The 26614-nt window shown below is 37.9% G+C and overlaps 1 protein-coding gene across 7 annotated transcripts in view; it reads right to left on the bottom strand.

Moving 5' to 3' along the window:
• Nucleotides 1-26614, bottom strand: part of PTPRK (protein tyrosine phosphatase receptor type K) — a 484221-nt gene that overhangs the window by 96610 nt on the left and 360997 nt on the right. For all 7 annotated transcript variants that reach the window (XM_081094205.1, XM_081094206.1, XM_081094207.1 and 4 more), the window contains exon 8: nt 6376-6678. In XM_081094205.1, coding sequence (XP_080950331.1) covers nt 6376-6678 — 303 coding nt within the window. The remainder of the gene's footprint in view (nt 1-6375; nt 6679-26614) is intronic.

The raw sequence follows: 26614 nt of genomic DNA, 5'->3' as shown, positions 1-26614 counted from the left end.
CAAAAAACAGAAAAAAGTACATTACAGAAGCTAGCAACCAAGTTGAAAATAAATATGTCTTTAAAAAGAAAATAAGCTTATATGAGCAGTTTTAAGCTTCTAATACAGATAATATACAAATGCAAAATTATTTTTATTCAAAAGTATATTCTATCACCTAGAGAGCTGAATAAATTATCTAGTTTACTCCATTAATAGGCCTTTCATAACTTGAAAATCTCATTAGTGATTTGTTTCATGAACAGAGCTGTGTTTTCCAGAAAGGTATTTTGAAGGTTATAAGACCCAAAAGAGTCTCTACAAACAAAGTTCATGCAATAATGAAACATAATAATTAACACTCTTTAGACTAGAGAGTGAAATTATATAGTAACGAATTGAAATGCTCCACAGTCAGCAACATTAAGCTACTTAACAGATAAACAGAAGCTCAAGAAAGTGGCCTCATGTATCTGAAATCAGGTAACTAGAAGACAGGAAACCCATGGCTAAAACTCAGGTCCATAGGACTCTGCACTCTTTATGCTGCCAAATTGTAAGGCTGTTACCAAAGTTGCTGATCTACCGAGGAGATGACAGGGAAAGAGAAATGGCATAAAGTGGGGTTGTGTAGGGGACCCTGTCAGTTTACTTATCACTCCTTCTTCCTCATTCAGAAGAGAATCCCAATTCTGCTCAACTATCCATTGATCTCTCATATAACCCATGTGATTCAGGAAGCTTACCCATTTCTAACTCGGAGCATAGATTCTGATTAGTCAAAGCAAATCAATGGATAGCATTTTCCTGGTGACTCTAAATGATCATAAAGTGTGCATATAATCTAACCTAGCTCAACCAGAATAAACGAAAGCATTTATATTTCATATTTAAGGAAGACATCTTTCCCTAAGGAAGACATTTCTCCCTTCTCCCCACCCATATCTCTATCTTCTTCTCTCTCTCCCTTTCTCCTAATGCATGAAATTAAGGACACTGCTTTCCACAATTTCTATTGGCAGCTATCTTGTGACCAGAAGAACTAGTCCAAAGCTGAAACAAGGTATGGATTGCCTACCACAGCTATGGAGACTACCTGGCTTCTTTGATATTTCTGAGCCACTGAGTCGCTCAACTCTAAAGCCTACCCTATTTAGGGATTATATAAGATAATAAATGTTCTACTTTTAAAAAAAGAAAAACCCATCAATAGTCAATCTGACTTTTATAGCTATACTTATTAAATTTATATAATTTAAAAAAGACACATTGATTATATATTTTTAAAACTGCTAAGATGAACAGGTTCAAAGATCATTATTTCAGACTTTTAAATGAAATTCACTATCTTAAAGCTAAAATTCAAACTGTTTGAAAACATCATACTAGTTTAGAATTCAACAATCCACATAACTAGTTTTGAAGTGTTCCCCGGTATGTCAAGATTTGAGGAACCCTCATTCCAGTCCTATTTTTAAATGTCATATAACTAACAATACCCAATGGCAGCAAGGAATGATGTGTCAGCTTCTACTAACAAAATATAAGACACAAGATACTTTTGTTATTGTACATAGTTTTCTATATATTTTATTTAAATTCACATATTCAGTTTCTTGTTCTGCTAAGGTTTAAAACTATATCCTCTCCATCCTATTTTGCTTAAAATGTGTTTTTATTTGAAAATATTGACCTAATATTGGGCAAGTTTGGTTTTTTATTAATATTTTTCCTTAATATGTCATTTCAGTGAATTTCACACATGACATTATGTAGAAATGCAGTTTCAGAGTATAAAGCAATTTTGTGGGGATTTGATATAAATTAAAAATCACTGGATCAAAGGAAATGCATTACATGGTGGCTAGAAGCATCAAGAAATTTGGAATGATAATGTCAAAAGAGTAAGATTTATTCCAATCTACAAGGAGATGATGAATGATGTTGTGACCTCTGGGACAGCTAACATAATTGGGCACATTAATAACAAATTCTTAAAGAAAGAAACCCACAGTAAACAAAAAAGATGCCACCACTAAACTTCAGATGATCTGTCCATGTATCTGTTAGCTGAGGGCTCAGAGGGAAGTTAACCAAAGGCATCCCACTGTCTCTCCCCTCCCCCCAACCCAGTCCACAGTATTGGCACAGACTATGTAACTGTTCAAGGCCCCTATTTGCAATTCGTGTAGTCTATGAGGCTGCCATGGGCATTAGTTTGTTTTCCCAGGAGACTACCTGTTGTTTTCATTCTATCAAATGATACAGTTACAATTGTAATTAAGAAAAAAGTATATCTTCACCTTTCCATACCTCATATATAGAAGGTGGTTGTTGGGGAAGGAGGAGACAAAACTCCATTAATGAGTAAATTTTTATATGATGGTAGGTATATAATTAGTATCTGTGTTAACCAAACACAATTTGGCCCATAAATAGTGTAAAACGGCGTGCATGTATTTAAAATTGTTCACAAATAGGGACAGTTTTCAATGTGCACAACTCTGCATTGAGAGGGGATAGAATTAGAGGATAGTCTCCCTGGAATTAGAATGCCTGCGATTCTCTGTTCTTCGTACACATGTTATACGCTGTCAATTGGATTTAGTTCAAGTACATAAGGTCATATTTGTAAGGGGGAAAAGCCTGTGGAAAGTTTATGGCTAAGAGAGTGCCCACTCTGATCTCGCAGCAGGGCACGTACAGGGGACAAAAGAAAGAATTGTGCTTAGGTGAACTACAAACCACATACATAAACAGAAGGGGCAACAGGGTACAGGAACAATTATATTCAATAACTTTCTACAACTGAAGGAAAACAATGTCTTTCCATACGCATACATCTCTATGTCCTCATAATTTGTATAAATGCATCATAAAGTCACTAAGACCATCATCGTGGCAGTCTTCACATTGCAGTGAGTGTCATTTCACATTCCCACATCAACGACTTCTAATGGAGAGAGAATGCTGACTTTAGTCCCCTTTGTGATGTACTTGAGAGCTGTTTCAGCTAATTCTTTTTTTTGCACATAAGATACCCCTTTAAAATATAACTCTCAAAATGGAAAAGAGAAAAAGTAATGAATGTGGTGGATCAAGATTATATTAAATAAGCTTTATGACCTTTAAAATATAATAAATGTACATTTAAAAATAGCTTTGTATTAGCAAAATACTGTCCCCGAACCAGGTTTTTCTGCTGACCTAACTTCTTAATATTGATTTTTATCAATGGTGGAATAAAAAAAATGAAAAGAAAATCTCATACAAAAAACTTCTACCCATGCATTAAAAAAATGTATGCAATAAATTAAATATAAATTCTACCTTAGGGTTCTGGTGGGAAATCATTCTAGCTTTGCTGTCATGATTTATGGACATCTCCAGAATTCTTTTCATAAAATTATGTTCTTTTATTAGATGGTTGATAATTTATTCTTTTTCTATGTGTATAGGGCAGCAATAATTTAGTAAGACTGCCTTAATTAGAACATCAAAATCCATCGATCTTTACAACAATAGATTACAATTTAGATATTCTGCCCCCCCCCCCCCCAGAACACTGAGACACATCAAGCAGTCTATGTAGAAACGGGAGCTCACATGGATAGTTTGAAAACTGAATTCTTGCAACTATGTCACAGAAAGTTTGTACGTCAATCATTTAGTCTTACACGTAGAGCAAACGGGAAAAACAACCTCACAGTAAAAGGAATTAGTTCCTGACCATACTTTGAAATACGAATATGCAATTCAATTTCATTAAAACCAATTAAAAATGCTTCAAAGCGGAGGTTAAAATAAACTTAGAATAGGCCCTGGCCAGATAGCTCAGTTGGTTAGGTAATCGTCCAGATACTCCAACATTGCAGGTTCAATCCTGAGTCAGGGCACATACGAGAACTGACCAATGAATGCATAAATAATAAGAGGAACAACAAGTTGCTCTCTCTCTCTTTTTCTCTATCAATAAAAAATAAAGTAAAATTAGAATAGAAAATACTATTGAAATTAGAATAAATAATGTCATTTTACTTTTACAAAATGTTTCTGGATTAAAAAAAAATACACAGTCATGAATATGATCAATTCAGGACATAATTTAAAAAACTCTTGCCTAGCTAGAGTAGCTCAGTGGTTGAGAATTGACCTATGAAGTAGGAGGTCATAGTTCGATTCTAGGTCAGGCCCATGCCAGGGTTGTGGGCTTGATCCCCAGTGTGGGGTGTGCAAGATCAATGATGCTCTTTCATCACTGATGTTTCTATCTCTCTCACTCTCTCCTTTCCTCTCTGAAATCAATAAAAAATATATTTAAAAAAATACTCTCAACAGTAAATATAAAATAAATAAATTCACAATAATTCACTTCCTGATTATTAATCTAGTCATGTGTATAGACCAAAATACTTTTAAAAATTTAATACACTATGAAAAAGATCATATAAGCCTGACTGTATCCTTTGGTTTGTGGGAAAGAAAGGCATGCTAAAAAACCATACCAAAGGTTACCATCAAAATGATTACACTATTAGACAGTGAATGGCTAAGGGAGCACAAAACTCATGTAATTTGGTTTAAAATCACCAATTAAGAAATCATGTGGGCTTTTTATTTTATTTTAAGTGCAGGCAATAAAACACGAGTACATTCTTGTCACTAAAAACCTGGGTTACAGAATGTCTAGTGTAATATAGACTTTTTAATATTTATCCCACCTTATAAAATGAGATAAATATTTTGTTAAGGCTTTTCAATCTATGTTTAGATTTCTCATTTCCCACCGATGAAACTACTATGCCAGTCATTTTTTCTTGCATTAGCATGTGTTGAGGTGTGTTTTCTGTATGTAAGGCATCGGTAGTATGTGTTTCTGAATTATAGCAGGGTTTGTTATTATTAACTAGTGCCCCAGTGCATGGATTCATGCACATTGAAAGGAAATTAATTAGAAGGTGGCCATGGGACGGGACTGGGCAAGACAGGCCAGATACGCCCTGTAGCCAAACTTCCGTGGTCCCTTCCTGGCTGGCTGCGCCTGGGGCAGCACTGCAGTACAAAAAGCATTTGTGAGTGAGCGGGGTCTCTCCAGCTAGCGGGGTCTTTCAGCCTGGCCTGTGGGGATCCAGTCGAAACCAGCTCTCCAACATCCCCCGAGGAGTCCCAGAATGCGAGAGGGCGGTTCTCGGGTGCCAGAATTGGGCTCCCTCCTCTCTAATTTTGGGGTGCATCACCTAAGAACCGCCACTGCCAAGTCACCACAGCTCGGCAGCTCCTGCGTTGAGTGTCTGCCCTGTGGTGGTCAGTGTGCATCACACCAATCGGCTAGTCACTTAGTCTTTTATATATATATAGATGCTTCAGTTAGGTGCAAATTCAATTGAAATAGCTAATACAATCATGTTTAATTCAAATATGGCAAAAGTTCATTTACCATTAAGTCTTAGGTTTTTTTTCTCTGATGTTTTAGGAATATAAGTATAACCCCATGCATAATTTTAGGACAATATTGTTTCCTTTAAAATCTGAACTAACTAGGTTAAAGAGCTTTTACTTCCCTTTATTACAACAAAAACAACAGGATAAACCAGGGTCATTTAGCCTTTTCAGAGTGATAGGGAAAATTTCTAGAAACTATGGTATCTATCTATCTATCTATCTATCTATCTATCTATCTATCTATCTATCTATCCATCCATCTATCCATCTATCTATGTGTGTATGTATGTATGTATGTGTGTGTGTGTGTGTGTGTGTGTATATATATATATATATAATGGCAATCACATACTTGGTAGGCATCAAAATCTAAGCCTACATTTCAGAACTTGAGGGAACTTGGGAACACTAGGGTATGAATTACATCCTGTTTTCTGAAACCCAAATAAAAATGTAGTCCTATTTATAAGCTATTCAAGGAGAATTTTAGCAAGAAATGGAACCTCAGAGATCATCTAATTTAAACTTTTCTCATAGAGATGAGAAATGGAGAACTAGAAGCGTGAAAGAATTTGCTAAAGTTACAGAGCCAGAATGAAAAACCCATGATTCTTGATTACCAGTTCAGCTTTGCCTCAATTCGCTATATAGCACTCCCCCCTCCACACACACACACACACACACACACACACACACACACACACACATACTTCTATTCTTTGGATGAAAACAGAAAACAGTAGAGGCGTATTTCATTTAGTATTTGATGCTACTCTGAAGAATATTAAGCTTTTGTTTAAAAGTAAACTCTTTCCCCAAAGTTAACCTTAATAAGAGTATTTAGCAGATTTCAGAATCCAATTCAATTCTGGGGACTCTAGGAAATATTACAAGCATTTACATCATTTCTGTTATAAAACCCCCCTTTTAAGAAATAATAAAATATGAGCATACCATCTTCGTCAGTTTGAATAATTGTCTCTTCACTCTCCTTCCTGCCTTCTGGGTTGGTGAGGATCATCTTGAGGCTGACGTTTGTATAAGGTGGCAGATGGTTCACAACATGCTGAGGGGCTTTGGGGTCCATGTCCAAGCAGTCTGCCTTGCTCTCGTTGTGACCACGGAAGTAATGGTAGCAGATAGTGACATTAAAAGTGTGGCAACGGGTAATGTTGTAACCCAAGGATTCCCAGTCCACAGCAATGCGTCTGGCCTGGATCTCAGCGATCTTTAAAGTCTTTGGGGTTCGCATAGGTTCTGAAGGATAAATCAGAGACATAGGCAGCTGTCAGCTTTTTACAAGAATACTCTTGAAAAAATGAAACACTAATCATGACATGTGTCAACCAGGAAAATTTGGAACTCAACTTTTATTCTCATTTTATTTACTCATGATTCTATCCTTGAAGATTTTGGTTAAGGGCTATATTTACCAATGGAAAAAGTGAAATGTAAAACGTCAACAATCCATAGTACTCAGGAACATGGTACAAAATAAAAACCTGAAAATGTAGCCATGATGCCTTTATAGTTGCTGCTGTTGCTACTGCCCAATTCCTGTCTTTTATTTTGTCATTATTGAGCAAGTGGATTAGCTAATATATCATAATGGATAAGAGTCAACATGTTCTGCTCTATGATTTGTCATATCACCAAGCTACGCTGTATACTGATTAGTCTAATTGTAACACTAAACTACCACTTACAAAAAATGACGCAGATATTAATTAACATTTATTACCTCAGTAACAATGTTGTTCATCAAAGCAGAAAAGTATCTGAGAAAAATTGCAAGAACACATGTGGATATTCACATTGTCATCTATCCTTCTTGATCTCTACCTTTTTCTAGGAAACACTCAGGTCTGACAATCCATTCACTGTCACCCAGACCAAACTGGGAGGTGAATATTCATTCAGTTGGAAAATGCTGGCGGAACTAAACACTCCGAAGACTGGAGTCCATCCATCACTGCTTCCCAAGTGTATTCTTTCCTCATGCAAGACTAACTTTAATCGTCTAACTTAATCAAAACAATTACTCTATGAAAATCATGGCCATGGCAAAGTTTACACAGTAAACAAACTAATACACAGCACACTTTAATGCATGGATTTGAAAAGAAGATTAAAGTCAAGGCCAAGGTCAAGGCCATTGGGGCCCTCCTTAACGCATTATAGATAGTCACTGCTCTAGCTAAGTGAAAATCAGTAGGGGAAATAGATGACAAATAAGTACACACAAAAAAAAGCCTTACTTGGTGTTTTTATAAATTTTGATTATTGAGATTAAAATCTCAGTTATGTGAAAATTATCAGCATGGTACACAGATGGCAAGTCCAAATTGAAATTCCAGTTCAATGTCTTTAAATAGCCACTGTGGTGGCTATTTAATTAAAGACTTCAAATCTACAAAATACATACATTTACACATGCAAATTCACCACTGGTAGAATCTAAATGCTTAGGTTTTAAATGCTATCTGTCAGTCATCTGACAGTATCAAGTCTCCCTATTTTATCATTTTCGTTGCATGTTTTACCTTAAGCACCGAAGCAGGCTCGAATAAAGATGTGACTCTTTAATCACTTTAAGAGTGTCTTTATATGTCTAGCTCTGTGATAGCATTTATCTTACCAGGCACAAGAGACACTCCGTCCAGCACAGTTAGACTGAAAATGATCTGCAGCACCACCTACCAGCTGACCGGGCAATTACAGCTAAATTCATGCTAAGATTCCCAGGTAAACTGTGATTTTGCTGCCTGCTAGGCAACAATACAATTTAGTGGCGATGTTTACATTAGACCATACTTTGTTCTAAAAGTATCTAGAATGAGAAAGTGAGATTTTCCCCAGAAAAATACCTGGAGTATACGAATAAAGCTCTCCCGTACAACAATGAGAGAAAACACCAATAAATATTTACTCCTCTATTTAGTTTTTTTTTTTAAAAAAACTAGTATTAATGTACTTGTTTGCATACACTCCTCATTTTGATTTTGATATTTTCCACCTTCATTAATATTCTCTTTTTCCAAGTGATCATGTTTGCCTATCTTATGTAGAACATAATGAGTTCCAAGCAATATCCTTCTGCTTACATATATTCTATGAGAATTTAAGCAATTCAAGAAGGAGAAATAACCTCCACCTGTCAAATAAAGGAGACATTTGACTTAAGTCTCAATGGATAAGGCAACATCTATAGACACGTTTTGATGTGTTTTTTTTAAATAGATTTTTATTGATTTCAGAAAGGAAGGGAGAGATAGAAACATCAATGATGAGAGAGAATCATTGATTGGCTGCCTCCTACATGCTCCACATTGTGGATTGAGCTCACAACCTGGGCATGTGCCCTGACCACTGAATTGAACCGTGACCTGGTTTATAGGTTGCTGCTTAACCACTGAGCCATGGCAGCTGGGCTCATCATTGAAGTTTCTATCTCCTTCTCCCTCTCCCTTCTTCTACGAAATCAATAAAATATTGATTTTATTTATGTATACATATAAATAAAAAAAGCCCAGTTTTAGAAAACTGGAAATATAAGCAAAATCTCCTTCTTTTCCATTCTACCTTTTAAATGATGAATCTTAACTCCTCTTGTTAAGTGCCCTGTGGACAGATCTGCACCAAAATTCTTATTCATTCATTTCTGATAAATACTAGAAAATATCTATTTTTTAAAAAGCATATGCAATGAGAAATGTGAGTATTAGCCAATTTCAGCTTCCCTGCCAAATGTTGATCAGCCAGGCTTACTAACTTTTCCCATTCCATTTTTCTTTTATTTTTCACCTATTTCCTAGTTGCTACGGTGAAAAAGGCTATATGAAATCAAGGTGAAATTTTTAAAAATGGCAAAAAAATTTATATATCAAATCTATGATCAGTATTATATAATTAGCAGGTAAATAAAAAAGGAACATATAATTACCTATACTTAAATTTTAAATAGATGGAGCTATGGGGCCATGCCTGTAATAATTTATGTTAAATATTTAACTCAATTCAAGAGGATAAAATAAAAACTCAATAACTCTGAAGGTTAAGAAAAATAAAGGCAACATGAACTGACAAAACCTATTGACTCTGAGTTACCTCTCAACAAAAAGATGATTTAATAAGTGGTTCTAGATAGCAGATAAAAAGCCATTCAAGTTTTTGGTACTTGCTAAACAACACGTGACATGACAGGTCAATATCCATGTCCTTTTGTAATGATAATTTCTAGTTAGTCTGAAAGAACTGTGAAAACAAAAGCTTTAGCAGCTACAAGAGAATGGAGGGCAGGGATCATATTTCCCTAGAATCGGTTTTTAATGATAAAAGTTATTTTCCTGCTGTCAGTCAGAGAAAAATAGAAGATGTCCCAAAGCTCATCCAAGAAAAAAGAGAAAGATCTTGTCAAGGATGTACACAAACTAAGAACACTGAAGCATGACAGGAGCTTCGTGCTCCGGGCTGCTTTCTCATCAGAAAGCCTAGAAGCTGACTGCAGAGCACAATTTCCATCCCATTTATCAAAACAAATACAAGGGAAGTGGATTCTATTTTCCTTCTATTCCTGACTGCCAGAGAAAATATTTGTTGATGTGAAACAAAATATAATTGAGATAATATTTTTGAACAAAGGTAAATTTTTAAAAAAGTAAGAAGGAAAGCATTGGCATCCCTTGAGGGATGAAAAAAAATCTTAAGGTCTTTGGAAAATATTCTTTTACTTTTCCCCACTGATGCTTTGTGTTTTTTAGCATTTTTTCCATGGTGAGAATTGAGACTAATCAACATTTTACACGGTACCTCTTTTCAATCTCATAAAATTATTAGTCTTGCCAAAAAGATTTCATCTCTGCTCCCATGGGTCAAATTGAGTTAATGATAAGTTGGTGAGATGAGTTGATTAATACTTAACATGAGGGAGCCTGAGGTCCAGGAATAATCGCAAGCCAACTGTCAGCTCTTTGGGCTTTATGGCTGTGTTGTTGAAATGACATGCTTGGACGTAGGGGCTATAAAATGACAGGGTGTGCATGGCTCACTCAGCTCTCCTGCAGCCACAGTAATATTTATCCAGCACCACCAGAACAATACTAAGCACATAATCAAATTCAATCAAAACATGTCATCCTCACTGCTCTCAAGAGTCTTACTGAAGTTCAACAGATAATTCTAATAAACTTAACGTTACCATCCTCTCTACAATAATGCCAAGAAAATGAATTGATTTTTAAAACACAATAATACCAAAGTGACATGAAAACAAGATGAAGAGAATTCTTTTTCCAAAATTTAAATTGAATGTCTTATCATAAAACCTAATTCTCAAAATATAGGGGTTAAAAATTTGAGGAATGTTTTTTAATTAATATAAGAAACATGTAATTATCATCAATGAACCCACTTTGACTCTTCTTTGATATTGCATATCTCACTTATGTTTTATGATTTAAAGAAAACACAAAAAGTAAAATATGCTCTATAAATAATTGCTAATATTTGTATAAAACCTAATATAGAAAAAAGGACACTTTTTTAATTTATGAAAATAAATAAGAATAATCTACTTTTCCTCTATAAGTAAACATTTTTATTAAAACAGCACTAATCAGATGCAAAACGGTAGAGAGATTTGTACATAATGCTAAAAAATGTAGTATAGAAAGTAGCACTTCCATATATAAAAAAGTGACCTTGGAGGACTGTATATAGCAATAAAAACCTTGAGAGGGGATTTTCAATGTTTTCTTTATCCCCCAAAATAAGATAAGTTACCTAATTCTTTGGTTGTCCTAAAAATGAGGTAAATAATTTATATACCAAGCAAAGTCACTGACCCATAGTATAATTCTGAAAATGTTTATTTTCTGAATGATAAAGCAAATAATTTTAATGTTTTAACCTCAAGAGCTAATGAAAGACATCTAAAGAACCCAATTCTATGTGGTAGTTACAATGATGGCTCTAATTTTTCACCTCTCCTTCTATTCACACTGTTTGTCATGTGACTACAATTCCTCACACCAAGGAAGTGGGATCTATTTCCTCATTCACTGATTTTGGCCTTGCCTTGTGACTCACTTTGGTCAACAGAATGGGGCAAAAGTGATGGTGCGCTAGTTCTCAGGGTGTAATGTATCTCAAAGTCCTGTGTACTCCCACTTGCTCTTACACCGCCACCATCCATTATAGAGTATGACATACATGTGGGGCAAGTGAGTTGTTCCAGTTGTAACAGCAAAGGCCATTCTAAATCAGCCAATAGAGTCTATGAGCAGATCTGTGAGCCAGCCAAGATCAGATGGTCTTATCCAACCATTCCAGAATGTAATATATACATGCTTGTTTTATGGCACCATTGAATTTGTGGCTAATTATTGCTTAACATTTTGATAGTCTCTATTCTCAACCTCTTCATCGCTAAATTACCTTACTATTTGTGTGAAGATTATATAACTGATCTTTCCACAGAACAATATTTTACACATTTTATTTCTCTATTATTAGGTTGTGATGAGTCACTACATGCTTATCTATAAAAGGCTAAGTGACTGACTGTACACCCATCGGACCATCTGACCGGCTAACCGTCTGGTACATATGAGGGCACTGGCAATTAAAAAATAAACGTTGACTCACGCATGTGTGATACATATAAAGCTCTCGCTGGTGCCAATCACATGCGTGTGTTTCAATCTGTCATTGTCAATCATGAATTTGATTGTTTTTGTTGACATTCTGAAGCTGAAAGAAAGCATTGTCGTCGACAGAATATGTCTGAAGACCAACTATTGGCACAACTACCTCAGAAGCCAAAAGAAGCTGGTGTCATTAACAGAATGTATCTTTAGACCAACAACCGGCACAACATACCATTTGAGTGATGATTCCATTAATTCAGTGGATGATGCCGAGAAGGAAAATTTTCCCATCGGATTTCTTAATAGTATTACTCCTTCGGGAATGCCGTGTCATAAATTAAAATTGAAAGTAGGTGCAATCATCATGCTACTGAGAAATCTTAATAGTAAATGGGGTCTTTGTAATGGTACTAGATGTATTATCAAAAGATTGCGACCTACCATAATCGAAGCAGAAGTATTAACAGGATCTGCGGAGGAGAGTTTGTTCTGATTCCAAGAATTGATTTGTCCCCATCTGACACTAGCCTCCCATTTAAATTAATTCTAAGACAGTTTCCCATGATGCTAGCATTTACGATGACTATTAATAAATCACAAGGACAACCTCTAGACAGACTAGGAATATTCCTACCTGAACCTGTTTTCGGACATGGTCAGTTATATGTTGCTTTCTCTCGAGTTCAAAGAGTGTGTGATGTTAAAGTTGTAAATACTTTATCATAAGGGAAATTAGTCAAGCACTCTGAAAATGTTTTTACTCTTAATGTGGTCTACAGGGAGATAGTAGAATAAGTTTAATCAATTTATCAGTCATTGTTTTTATCAATGTTGTTTTTATGTCATGTTTTTGTTGTTTTTATATCATTTCTTTGTTGTTGTTATTATTTATTAATCAATTTGCATATTATTTTCATATACATTTTACTAATTTTTCTTTAATCTCTGACACGTCTATTATATAGAAAGGGTGAATAACAATATTAAAATATTTCTTCTAATTAATTTCCTTTCAATGTGCAGGAATCTGTGCACCGGCCACTAGTTTAGTAGAATTTGTTTGACATATGCTGATACTGTGATAGTATAATAATATATGCTTTAATAAATGATTTTGGTTTTGTCTTATTTCCTATATGCTCTCTGAGTGCGGGTTCAGTTCTTCAGTATACTCCCATGATACTAACTGTTGAATGTTGAACTAATAACTCTGAGTGATAAGACATGTGAGTATTTTATTCAAAGCTATAATTGAAATAGCAGTTTTTCAGTACCTACTCCATCACTGTAAAATAGTTAAAACATAATTTAATTATTTATATTAATATGACTTTGTAGGCACATATAATAGTGAATCTGCAATATAGTCTGAATTTCTTTACTTTTGAGGTGATCGGCCTGATAAAAAAGATGCATATACATTTACAGGGATAGTCAAAAATAGGCTCACAGTTGTTCATATGAAAAAAGACATGCAGGTTATGATCATCACAATAGTTTTTTAAAGTAAAAAATGTCACAATGCACCTGTAAATTGCCAACCTCTGTATATTATCCAAATCCCTATAACACTGTTTAGTAACTTCTTCCCAACCGCATACTCCCTTGTAAAAATCTCACAGCTGTCCTTAAATGAATCAGTCAGTTCAACCTAGGGAAATTATTATAAAGTATATTTAGTTACTAAAATGTTCAGTGAGGCTATTTTATGACATGAATTTCTACCCTCTCCCCACAACAAAAATACCACAATTACATTATAATGACATCCCAAGTCTGTATGGCTTATTTTGCTCTTTACAAAGGTTATGATTTTAAAACCTCAACTTAGGTCCTTCTTTCATTCCTTCCTTCTGGAAACTTGAGTAGAATAATTTGCTTTGATCACATTTGTTAAGAAAAAAGAAAAATTTCTAAATAATAATAGAAAAAAGCAATAACATATAAGCTTCAAAGGTGATAATGGTTATTGACATACTTTGACACATATTTGATTTCAGAAAATGCAAGTGTCTGATAACATGCTTGCTTCAGGGGAATGGAGACAGGACTGCCAGGTTGATGATTTTTAGTCCATTTCCTTTTCCAAAGCCACCAGTTTTACTCTATGTTTTCATGCATGATTAACAGCTTGCAGATCCTTCACATGTAATCAATAGTTGTGAAGTTTTATATTAGGTTTAGAGATTAGACAGCCTTGATTATAAATTTTATCGATTTGTACAGCTTAGCTACAGAAATCCCTGTACATTTTTCAGAGATTAAATTAAAAGGAGATATATGGTCTATACACACTAGAAATGCCATTGTGATTACAAGGTGTGACCTCTTTATACTCATTCCTTTAGATGAATAAAACCTATCTAACACACTGAAACATGAATCAGCATGTCAACAGGCATCCAGCTGAGATAGTAAACACAGTGAAAATGTGACAAAAAGAATTACAAAACCACAAGGAAACCTGTCTAAGACTATAATTAATACGGGAAACTTGAAAGGATTAATTGCTTCATCTCGTTTGTAAGTTAGGAAATTGACAGAGATAAGAATAATGAACTCCTTGACTTCTTCCAGGAAAATTTGAGCCTATATTAAACTGAAGATTCATGATCTCTTTTAAGATAAAGGAATGAGGCCTTTTTTTAATTACTAGAAAAATATGATCATTTTAAAGTTAGTGACTAAGAAATTCATAATTAAATCTATTTATGAGTGTTTCCGCCTTAAAAAGTTTTCAAGCACTGCTGTATATTTTATGTCCACTCTTTTAAGGTCTGAGGATGTCCAGAGTAAAATTAATAAACATGTCAACCAACGTAACGGGGCTAATATATTTCAAGCTTAGAATCTTAATTTTCTTTTTGTGTGTGTGTGTGTTCTATTCAGCTTTCTGAATATTATTTCAACTTTGTTCTTTTGTGAAATGTATTTCATTTTCCTAATTGAGTATGTCCAAGATCTGCATATATATAAACACATAAGGCAGAAATAAATGAAAAGTGATTCATCTTGACACAGACTCTGAAGAGTTCATTTCATTAGTTGTAAAAAGGTATTCAACAATTAGGTTTAGAATGGACTGCCTTGAGCCAGTCTAAAGTGTTAGACAATGTTCTAGTGCATTTTTTTGAATATTTGTTTTTTGTGTTTGTTTTTTGTTGTTGTTGTTGTTGTTAATCCTCACTGGAGGATATTTTCCCACTGACTTTTAAAGAGAGTGGAAGAGAGAGGGCAAGACAGAGAGAAACATTGATGTGATAGAAACACATCAAATGGTTGCCTCCTGCACAAGACCTGGTCAGGCGCAGGGCCGGGGAGGAGTCTGCAACAAAGGTACGTGCCCTTGATAGGAATCAAACCCGGGACCTTTTGGTCCACAGGCCGACGCTCTATCCACTGAGCTAACCAGGCTAGGACTCTAGTGCATTTTATATTGGCCTTCGAGGAAAATGAAATCCCCTTAAATTATTACATAAATAAAAATGTAACATATATATCATTAAGTACCTTATGAAAGATATTTGATTAAGATAGTTCTATTAAAATCTACTAATATTTTCAAGGGATTTCACTGGAAAGCATAACATGATAATGCATAGGAATAATGACCTAAACGACAGCTTTCCTTTCTTTACACAAGTAAATACTAGTAAGGCTACATTTTATGGAGTTGTGTAAAAGTTCCTAACTTCTACATATTCATAGAAGAAGAGTAAATGAAGGAGAAGGTGTGTAAAAGTATAAAAGCACTAAGGAATCTGTATATATAAATGCCTGAGCAACCAGAATATCCAGTTGCTATGATGCGCACTGACCAATAGGGGTCAGATGCTCAATGCAGGAGCTGCCCCCTGGTGGTCAGTGCGCTCCCACAGTCAACGTCCCCTGGCCAGCCAACCTCCCATGGTCCCACCCCCGAGCCAGCAGGCCCCGATCGCCTGATTGGGGCCAGGCCCTGGGCTGTGATGGGGAACTGGGGGTGAGTGGCGGTGGATGCAGCCCCTTTCCCAGGGGGGCTGAAGGTCAGCTCCCTCCTTGGGGCCAGTGACCAACCTCCTGTGGTCCCTCTCCCCAGCCAACAGGCCTGGGTGGTGATGTGGCAGCAAGGGAAGAAGGGTGGGGGGAGGCGGGGAACCAATGGCAGGCAGTGTCCGTTCCTTCTGCGTCTGGCCCGGTGACCATCGCCTCCTCTCCCGACCCTGCCGTGCCTTTGGGCCCTGGGTTGGGACAGGGAACCCGGGATGGGTGGCAGTGGATGCAGCCCCTTTCCCAGGGGGACCGAGGGCCAGCTTTCTCATGGGTCCGGCAGCCAACCTCCCGCGGTTCCCCTGCCCCCACCCCCTCCATTCCTTCTCTTGGCCAGCAGGCTCTGATCAGCCCGGCACCAATCAGCCTGGCCTGATCGGCCCTGATCACTGGCCAGGCCTAGGAACCCCACCCGTGCCTGAATTTCGTGCACCGGGCTTCTAGTTACTTTATGTTTGTTCTGCACATAAGCTACTTTAGTAATCACATTCTTCCTATACCCAGATCTGTATGACCAGTTCCAACCACTCTCTTATATTCTGGTTCTGAATTTCAAGTTGCCTGTATAATTCCACCTGGATGCTTAAATGCAGTATGTTCCAAACAGATTATCATCTTCCTTTCATGAGCACTTCATTCTAAGTTTCCTGCTTCTATTCAAGTCTTTAGTTCCCAGACTAAAACCTTGACAGTATGTAACACTGGCTTCTCTGAACATCACATCGCCCCATCCTATCTAATAAAAGAGTAATATGCAAATTAACCATCACTCTATCACTCCCTCACTCCATCACAAAGATGGCGGTGGCCACAGAGCTGGAGCGAGCAGGAGGCTTGGGTTGCCCCTGGTGATAGAGGAAGCCAAGCTTCCCACCTGCCCTGGCCGGCCCTGAGCTCCACTCAAGGATACAAAGTTTCAATTATAGAAGATAAATAAATCGCAGATACCTGCTAAAAAAAGAAAAAAAGGACAGGCTGGGAGCTTGGGTCTCCGGGGGGCTTGACCAGCCTGCAAATAGCCCTCAGCCCCTCACCCAGACTGGCCACACCACCATGGGGTGAGGGTCCCCTCTGGGGGGCTTGACCAGCCTGCAAACAGCCCTCAGCCCCTCACCCAGGCTGGCCAGGCACCCCAGTAGGAGCCCCACACCCTGAAGGGGGTGTGGCCAGCCTGAAAACGGCCCTCAGCCCCTCACCCAGGCTGGCCAAGCACCCTAGCGGGACCCCCACCCTGATCCGGGACACCTTTCAGGGCAAACCAGCAGGCACCCATCCGTGCACCAGGCCTGTATCTTATATTGTGGGGAGCTGATATAGGGTAAAGCCTTGGACTGACCTGTGGGCAAAGTCACAAACAATTCCCAGCTTAGAGGGCACAGTCCTCTTAGCATAATTAGGCTTGACCTTATAACACTCCCTAGATCTTATCTGGGAAGCTAATGGGCTGAGGAAGTGTAGGAAGTGGCCAAAACAAGTGAAATTCACAAGAACTGTGTAACTATGGAAACCACTGCCTTGTTTACTTCTCACTATAAAATAAAGGCTCAGCTTGCCTCAGGATCTTTTTCTGTGGCCTCAGCCAGGCACAGGAAGATCCACGGAGACTAAAGAGAGCTAGAGAGTTCTGAACGCTGTCTCCATGTAAAACATTCTTGGCCAACTCCGTCCACACCTTTGGGAACCCCTGGACCTGCTGGGGCTGGACCCCAGCATATGGCGCCCAGACAGGCCGAATAGGATTCCCCTAGGTAAGCCCCCCCAACATTGAGAACTCCCGCACTCGGGACAGATAGGACTCCACCATAGGGTGCTGCAGACCACCCCCTCTACAGGATAAGTAGGGTAAGTGGGTGGATAGTGCAGAACTTAGATTGAGAAGATGTGCCATACTGAGTCTAGAAGAAGACTCTGTATTGATCTGTAGAATGAGAAGTTGTGCCATACTGAGTCTAGAAAAAAAAAAGACTCCGTATTGATCTTTTAACACATATGCTTGCTAGCAGAGGAGTTAAGGTTACACCCAGTCAGACGGAATGTTTTATACAAGTGTGTCCATGCTTTTCTGAGGAAGGAAAGGTGCCGGAAAGGTAAATGTAGAGGCATGGGAGAAGGTAGGCCCAAGGAGCCTTATCCTTAACCCCACTGCAGCCTTTCCACCCTGGGAAAGTGCAGGATTGGCAAGCTCTCCCTGGGGTGATAGATCAGGACTCAGGTAATAGCGGAAAGCACCAATCCTACTCTTAAAATGGATATAAGAGAGCATTTGGGGTTTTTCTTTTTAATGCCTGCTTTGGATTGAGTAAATGAATTTTACTTAGTTTTAACACATCAAAGTTAGCTTTCCAGATCTATAAGTAGGCTGGGAATGTTTTCTTAACCAGGCTAAGAGGGCAGAATTTGGCTTTAAAAAAGTCCATTCGGCTTTTAAAAAAAGTAAGAAACTCTATGATAAACTATTGATTTGCATGCTTAAGGAGTTAAAGTTTCAGAAGGTAATCTCTTACAGTTTTTGCATGTTATTATAGAACATAACCCTTGTTTTCTTGAAAAAGGTACATTAGATATTAAAAGTTTGCCAAAAAGTTAATCAGAACTTGAAAAAAAAAAAGAGTGCCATGGTCATCTCAATGTGGTTTCTTGTTCAAATTCATATCTTAATTTGTATTTGCAATCTAAAATCTGTAATAAGAAATGAAACCCCGCTGCTGAATCCGCCTCTGGTATGGAGAGATTCAAAGATGGCAAGAGAGTGCAGAGCTGTAAGCTCTCTTACAATGAGATCACTTAATGTTTTATTTAAAAATTACCGGAGAACATATTATGACAACCAAACTTTAGCTAAGATAACCTTGGGTGCTAGCCATGACTTTAGAAAGCGAAATAGGAAAAAATTTAAAATGTCTTTTTCTATTAAGCATGACTTTGGGAAAAATACGCCATCTGAGTCATTTGCTGAAACTTCCCCCAAAGCAGGATGTGGGGGAAGGGAAGAAAGAAGCTCATCTGGCCATCTAGTGTGGACGCCCCCTCCCCAAATATTCTAATTTAAAGTCCTTCTTGTAATTGAAAAGTTTTACAAAATTTAGAAATGCATCCAGGATTTCTGTGCACATGTAAAGGGAAAAGGCCAGTTTAAAAATGAGTGCGCATAGTTTTGAGCTGAACTTGACCTTTTGCTGTGTACAGAATAAAAACCCGAGACTGTTTTGGCCTTAAAAAATGGCGGAGATGAACCTGAGAAAGAAATACAGGCTGGTTTCCCAAGGCTATTTAAAATAGCTCTTTTGAAATTTCCCGCCCCTGAGGCAAGTACCACCAGGAAGTTGATAGTCAAGTTTACATGTGAATAGCTATGGGTTTGCTTCTTGACTTCCCCAGCAGGAAAATTGTGACCATTTTGAAATTTAGCAGCTATGGCAGGCTTATTGGCTGGAAACTTAAAACTTCTAAGTTCAAATCATCTAAAAGTATTGAGATTTTATAATACTGAAATGTTGATCTGAGTATGCCTAGTATGAAGTCTAGATGATAGAAATTAATCTATTAATTGAAAATGCCTTATATTTTATTTGAAATGTATCCTTAAATGTAAAAGTATTGATTTGAAAAATGCTAAGTATTTAATTTGTGACCTAAGATTTAAAGCTCTGAAAGTTTAAGGTCTCTTTTCTTGCCATTAAAAAGTTTAAAACTACACCCTTTTTTAATGGAGGGAGGGGTAGACACGCCCTTCCCCTAGCAAGCAGGTAATCCAATTCCCGCCAGCAGCCATCTTTAGGAATGTTAATTTGCATTTCAATGGCTACACCTTTTGCTAGCCAACTTTCCCAGAAAAGGTCAAGCGGCCAAGAGGTGGCTCCTTTGAAATCAGCTTTCCGCCAGTAGTCATTTTTTAATACCTACAAGTTTGCTTCTCAGTTTCCCCGGGCAAAAAAAACATGGTTTAAAGTTAATTATTAGATTTTAAAATTTATTCTTAAAAATATAAAAGTGTAGTTAATCAAAGAACTGCTAATATTTGACTTGTAAGCTCTGAAAGTTTAAAGTGGAAATTGAATTGGGAGAAATGAATTAAATATCTAATGTATAACTTATTTTTGAAAAAATAAAATGTGTTTTCTCTGAAATAATCAGGAATTCAAAATATTTTACTCATTGGTCTGATTAAAACAAAAAAAGGGGGGGGGGAATAATGTTATATGTTAGACTTTTTGGAAATACATTGCAGAGGGTTGTATAGCAGCCAAAAGGCATCGGGCCTCCTGTACAATAGCCTCTGCCGACTTAGCCCAGTGGAAGGATGCAAACCAGACAAGAGTTTTACAAGATCTAGTAATGATGTGAGGAAGAGGTTGTGTTTTGTATCTTTCCAGAAGGAGCAGCCTCTGCCTCCCTCCTGGGGACAGTCACCCCTGGGAGGCCGAGTCAGCACACCTGACCAGTGCCCATCTGCAGCAGATGTGCAGCCCTGAGCTGGAACCACCTGTCCATTGGAAGGATCACATGTGCCTCCTATTTGTCTGAACTTATGTCCCAGCTTTGCCCCACATCTTCTTTCCTTTTTCTTTTTTTTCTTAATCTGACTACTTGTTTGCTGGTTCTTTGGCCTTTCTCCTCTCCTGAACACAGCCTTTTCTAGAATCTCCCTCTCCTACGGTTCCAGGAAGGGAACCTCCCTTTTCTGCCGTGACTGGGAGTGTCTGGTATATGCCCCATACGTGGAGTTGTCTTGTACCAAGAGCCTGACATCCTGAGCTGAGAAAGCCCTGTCCCGGGGACTCTCCTTTGTCCTATATTGGCCCCTCTTGCCCTTGTGTCAAGAGGGACCCTCTTCTCACAATCCATTTGCCCACAGCTGTTGCCTTAGTTCTCTGTTCTTACTGAGGTCATGCTGGTTGGTACCATGGATCTATCTCTCGCCCAATGGTGTGAGCTGGGCCCTCCCTGGAGAAGAAACCTGGGTTCCCCAAGATATGTGATCAATGCCTGGGCCCCGCCAGCAGGCGAGGGGAACCCAAGGCAGGTGCTGGGTGTGGAGGCCACGGGGGCATAGGCTAACAAGGAGACAGAACTGAACCTCACAGCACCCTGCTTGGTCCTGGAGGATGGCTGGTTAGTCAAAGACGGGTAAGATTCCTCAGGGAGGAACAACTTAAGACAGGAACAGTCACAGAGGGGCCAGCAGAAGAGAACTTGGGGGTCAACAGAGGTGGGGCACAGATCCTCACCCCCCCAATTATGCAGGGGCTTGAACACTCGCCCCTTCTGAGGGAGGTCTCCTGCTCCCATGGCTGCTTCTCGCTTCCCACGCCCAGCTCAGACCTGGACCCAGATAACAGAAAGAGACTTGGCCCAGCTCAGATCGGGACCCAGGTAAACACAGAGACTGGCTGACAGCAGCTGCCCTCTCACTGCAACAGGACTTGTTTACCATTTCTACCTGGGACCACAGGGAAAGGGGCAGCTGAAGGAAAGGGCTGTGTCAGGATGCTGCCTTCTTCCCTTTCTTCTTCCTCTTTTTTCTAAACACTTCCATGCTTTGTAGTTCTTTTGCTTTCTCTTCTTTTTCTCTCTACTACCCTCCATCTCTGCCTCCTCCTCCTCCTCCCCAGTATCATCCATATCAGCTGACCCAGAGGGCACAGCTGACTCCTCCCTGGACACCGACACCACCATCAAACGTGGCCCTGATGGATCCTTTGATCCAGCCGAACAATGCGCTGACACTTCAGGAAGCCCGTCGCCAGTGACACGGCCCGCTAGCCAGATCAACAAGGACAACCAAACCACTGACTTGGGGTCAGCTAAAGAAGTTAACGACTGAGGCCCAGTAGATGGTAGAAAAGCAAGAAGTGGAAGCTACTCTCTCAGCCAAGTTGGAGGACTCTGAGTAAATCGGCAAAAGAAACTTTCATTTGGTAGAAAAATGTTACTGTGGTTAGATTTCTCACTTATTGCTGTTTTGCATTGCCATTGTTTTATTATTCTTACTAGTCTTAAAAATGTTATGTTTAAGTTTTAAAATGTTTTGGGTTTTGCATTGGCATTGTTTTGTTATTGTTTTAATAGCCAGAGTTTTGTTCTTGATGCTTAAGTTTGATGCTTAAGTTTTACTGTCATTATGGTAGCTTAAAAACTCTCATTATAGTAGCTTAAAAAATAAAAGAAGGGTGAGATGTGGGGAGCTGATATAGGGTAAAGCCTCGGACTGACCTGTGGGCAAAGTCACAAACAATTCCCAGCTTAGAGGGCACAGTCCTCTTAGCATAATTAGGCTTGACCTTATAACACTCCCTAGATCTTATCTGGGAAGCTAATGGGCTGAGGAAGTACAGGAAGTGGCCAAAACAAGTGAAATTCACAAGAACTGTGTAACTATGGAAACCACTACCTTGTTTACCTCTCACTATAAAATAAAGGCTCACCTTGCCTCAGGATCTTTTTCTGTGGCCTCAGCCAGGCACAGGAAGGTCCACGGAGACTAGAGAGCTAGAGAGTTCTGAACACTGTCTTCGTGTAAAACATTTTTTGCCAACTCCGTCCACACCTTTGGGAACCCCTGGACCACTGGGGCTGGACCCTAGCACTATATAATAAAAAGGTAATATGCAAATTGACCCTAACAGCAGAACAACTGGGAATGACTGGTCACTATGACACACACTGACCACCAGGGGGCAGACGCTCAATGCAGGAGCTGCCCCCTGGTGGTCAGTGTGCTCCCACAGGGGGAATCTCTGCTCAGCTACAAGCCAGGCTGATGGCTGCCAGCACAGCGGTGGTAACAGGAGCCTCTCCTGCCTTCTCAGCAGCGCTAGGGATGTCCGACTGCAGCTTAGGTCTGCTCCCCGCTGGCAAGTGGACATTCCCCAAGGGCTCCCAGGCTGCCAGAGGGATGTCTGAATGCCAGCTTAGGCCCCTTCCCCCGGGGAGGGGGCGGGCCTAAACCAGCAGGTGGACATCCCCTGAGGGGTCTCAGACTGCGATAGGGCACAGGCCGGGCTGAGGGGCCTTCCCCCAAAGTGAACAAATTTTTGTCCACCGGGCCTCTAGTCATGTAATAAGATCTATAGTATTTCTCTGTTCCTCTCTGTAATCCAGGACCTAATTTTTTCCCACCTGAACTATTGGAAGTTCTGCTACTAACAGTACTTTCTGGTGCTTTCTTCACCTAGACTTTACAAAATACAGTTCTACTTACATAACTTGTTCATTCAACCATTGTTGAAGATTTCCTATTCTAATCAAATATGCTCAAAACCACTTAAAATAGAACCAAAGATAAATTTTACTTCTCTTTTTATTTCCTGTCCTATAATAAATTAAAACTAGAGGCCCAGTGCATGAATTCATGCACAGGTGGGGTCACTCGGCCTGGCCAGCAATCGGGACCGATCAGGGCTGGCTGACTGGAGGGAGGGACAGCGGGAGGTTGGCTGGCCAGTGGAAGGGACTGTGGGAGGTTGGCTGTGGAGGCTCACTGACCACCAGGGGGCAGCTCCTGCATTGATTGTCTGCCTCCCTAGTGGTCAGTGCACGTCATAGGGACTGGTTGACCAGTTTATATATTCGGTCACTTAGGCTTTTATATATAATAAAATGCTTGGTAAATAATCACTGTTCAATACATAGTTCAATAAATATTCATTTGACAAATGAATAAATGAATGAGTATATGAATTAATAAACCTTTGTACCTTTTGCAGTCTGGCAGTTCCTGGCACATAATGAATGAGCTACAACTTTGTTGACTGAAGGTTATTTTTAATAGAAAAGCCACCATTAAAATTGTCTGAATTTAGTCATAAAATAAAATCTAAACTACTGACCATATCTACTGTCTAGAAATAGCCTTAACATATAACATGTTTAATGCTTAAGAAGCAAAGTAAAAATTTCCATGAGTACAATAAAAGCACTCAAATTATTGCTAGAAATTAACAAAGAGGAAGGGAAAAGGTTATTGTAGAACTTTGAAAAACTGATGTGGAAAATCTTTGGTAGAAGGAAGTATTTAATGTTAGAAATTTGAAGAATATTTTTTAAAAATTTATTCATTGTGGATATTGGGCTAGATTAATGACATTCAGTTTAAACTGTCTTTTTTTGTTTTGTTTTTTGATCTTTCAAGTATTTTTCTTATTGTAAAACTAGGAAGCAAGTTTCTCCAAGGCATAAAACGTATTTCCTAGTTCACTTACTTCTTACTCAGTGCTAAGCATAGAGTAAAAATGTAATGAATATATTAACTTTAATCAATTTTACCCTTAAGCAGTTATGATATTAAAGGGCTTTGACTATAAAATATAAAACTAACCCTAATTAAGATAGGAAAAAAAAAAATTCCTTGCAATGGTTGCTATTTTCAAAGTATAAGAAGAATAAACTTTGGGTATTTTAGATTATTTTGATATTCCAGCTTAAAAATTAGATATTCTGTATAAATTGGTGAATTTATGAACAACTGATTTTGTTCTGGGTTTCACTGTAGAACAGATGGTGTCATTAAACACACATTAAACATCTTTTTCATTCACATGGGATCTAAGGAATTAGTTCTTTAATTAGAGCCTGCATCAGTACTGTTTACCAAGAGTTTAGTGTCAATCATACTCTCCGATTCCTGAGGTCAAGTGCCTTTGGTCACTGTTTTTATTTATTGTGGCCTAGAACACGTTTCACAAGAATATTCCCTAGCCTCTATGTGTATCTACATGCGATATACATCTTAAGTTACTGAATGTAGCCCTAATAGAAGGGCAAAAACCTCCATTGGTGAAAAGCTGTATGTACCCGAAGTAGGTTAATGGGCTTTGGAATGGGACTTCTGGTTCCTTAAGTGCAAGATACTAACATCCATATGTGTCATTCCTAAATACATGAAATTGGGGTGGGGGTGGGGCGAGAAGTTACATCTACCTCAAAGAATTGTAATAGGATAAAATAAGATACTATATGAAAAGTGATTGAAAAAAATACCTGCTTTATCTAATGACTAAAATGTGTCTGTTAACTTTATTCCAATTATAGTATATATTAGTGGTCTAATAACATTATCACTTATAAGAACAATATCTTGGAAACGTATGGGGAGATATCCCCCTGAAAAACAAAACAGAACAAAAAATCCTCCATTCCGTGTGTAACTACTTACTTATTTTCTACACCCCATATAGAAATTAAAAGCATTTTAAAATAAGTTTTAAAATGTCAAGTTAAATAATTTTTGGGGAAAAAGGCATGATTTCTGGATTACTCTGCTCATTTTCTGGTCCATGAAGATTATTTTTATAAGTTATTAGGGAAAATGCCTAACTTCAAATATAAACAAGACTAAAAATCTAATGAAAGATAGAAAAATTTACAAAAAGAATAGAATATACTGCTGAGCATAAAGCTTTTCTGCTAAAGTGAATCCCTTGAGTCTACCCACTCATTTTCATACATGAATGCAAACTCTTTTTCTCTACAAGTAAACTTTTCAATGTGTCATTAATCACAGGCAGTGAAATTTTCAAGAATTCTTGTTTTGAATATAAAGCTATAGGGAGAGTTGTTTGAAAGGTTTGTCGTTTATCTATGTTCTAATATGAATGATTGCTCAAGGGCACTTCTAAAAATCAAAGGTCATGATCAAACTAACTATTTATAATACTTTAATATACAGTACTCTAATACATTCTTGGAATATTTTCATATGTCTTTTGTATATGTAAAAAAGAATTTGGCAAGTCTGATGACCTGAGCACCTAGCAAGAGGTATTTTACTATGAATGCTTCATAATTCAGATTAAATATCCAAGTAGTTCATTTTTGGATTTATTTAAAATTATAATGATTTGTCTTGAATATAGGACAGTATATCCAAATATCTACTAATAAATCCTCATAAGCAAATCAAATTGAAAAACTCAAATAACTATATGTCAACAATTAAGGTTACTTATGTATTTAATTGCCATGTAGAACTTTTGTGTTTTTGTGGGTTTTTTTAAAAAAAATTATAGCATAAGTGGAGGACCTTAAAAAAAATCATTAAAATGAAGTATGACGGTTCCACTGTATTTCCTTTTCAGGTTTTTGATTTATATGCTTTGGGACTGCATTTTTGTAAGCATTTTCTAAAGTAAAGTATAATTCATTTTCCTGTTTTATCAAGGATTGAAGTACTTTATAAATATATAGTTTAAAGACATTTTGAGACATTTTCCTTACAACATTCAGTTTGATTATTGTAACCATTTAGTGAATCCTTCCCGAACCCCCCCGCCCCCCCAAAAAAAAACCCCTCAATCATACTTTCCTGACCTCTTAAACACTATATATTTAAATACTAACTAAAACAACTATTCAAGCTCATATATTCTCTAATCTGAATATTTGTTAGACTCTTAGAATGTTTTCTCTTGTCTAAGGAGATGGTGCACTTGTAAAGACAAGAATTATGCCATATTTTCTTTGCATCCATTATGGAGCCAAGCATAATGTCACATAGTAGATTCTTAAAATTAACCTAT

This window comes from Myotis nattereri (assembly GCF_964212035.1).
Source record: "Myotis nattereri genome assembly, chromosome: 6".
NCBI classification, from domain to species: Eukaryota; Metazoa; Chordata; class Mammalia; order Chiroptera; family Vespertilionidae; genus Myotis; species Myotis nattereri.
The sequence above is the reverse complement of the archived record's forward strand: the minus strand, read 5'-3'. Positions and strand labels throughout refer to the sequence as shown.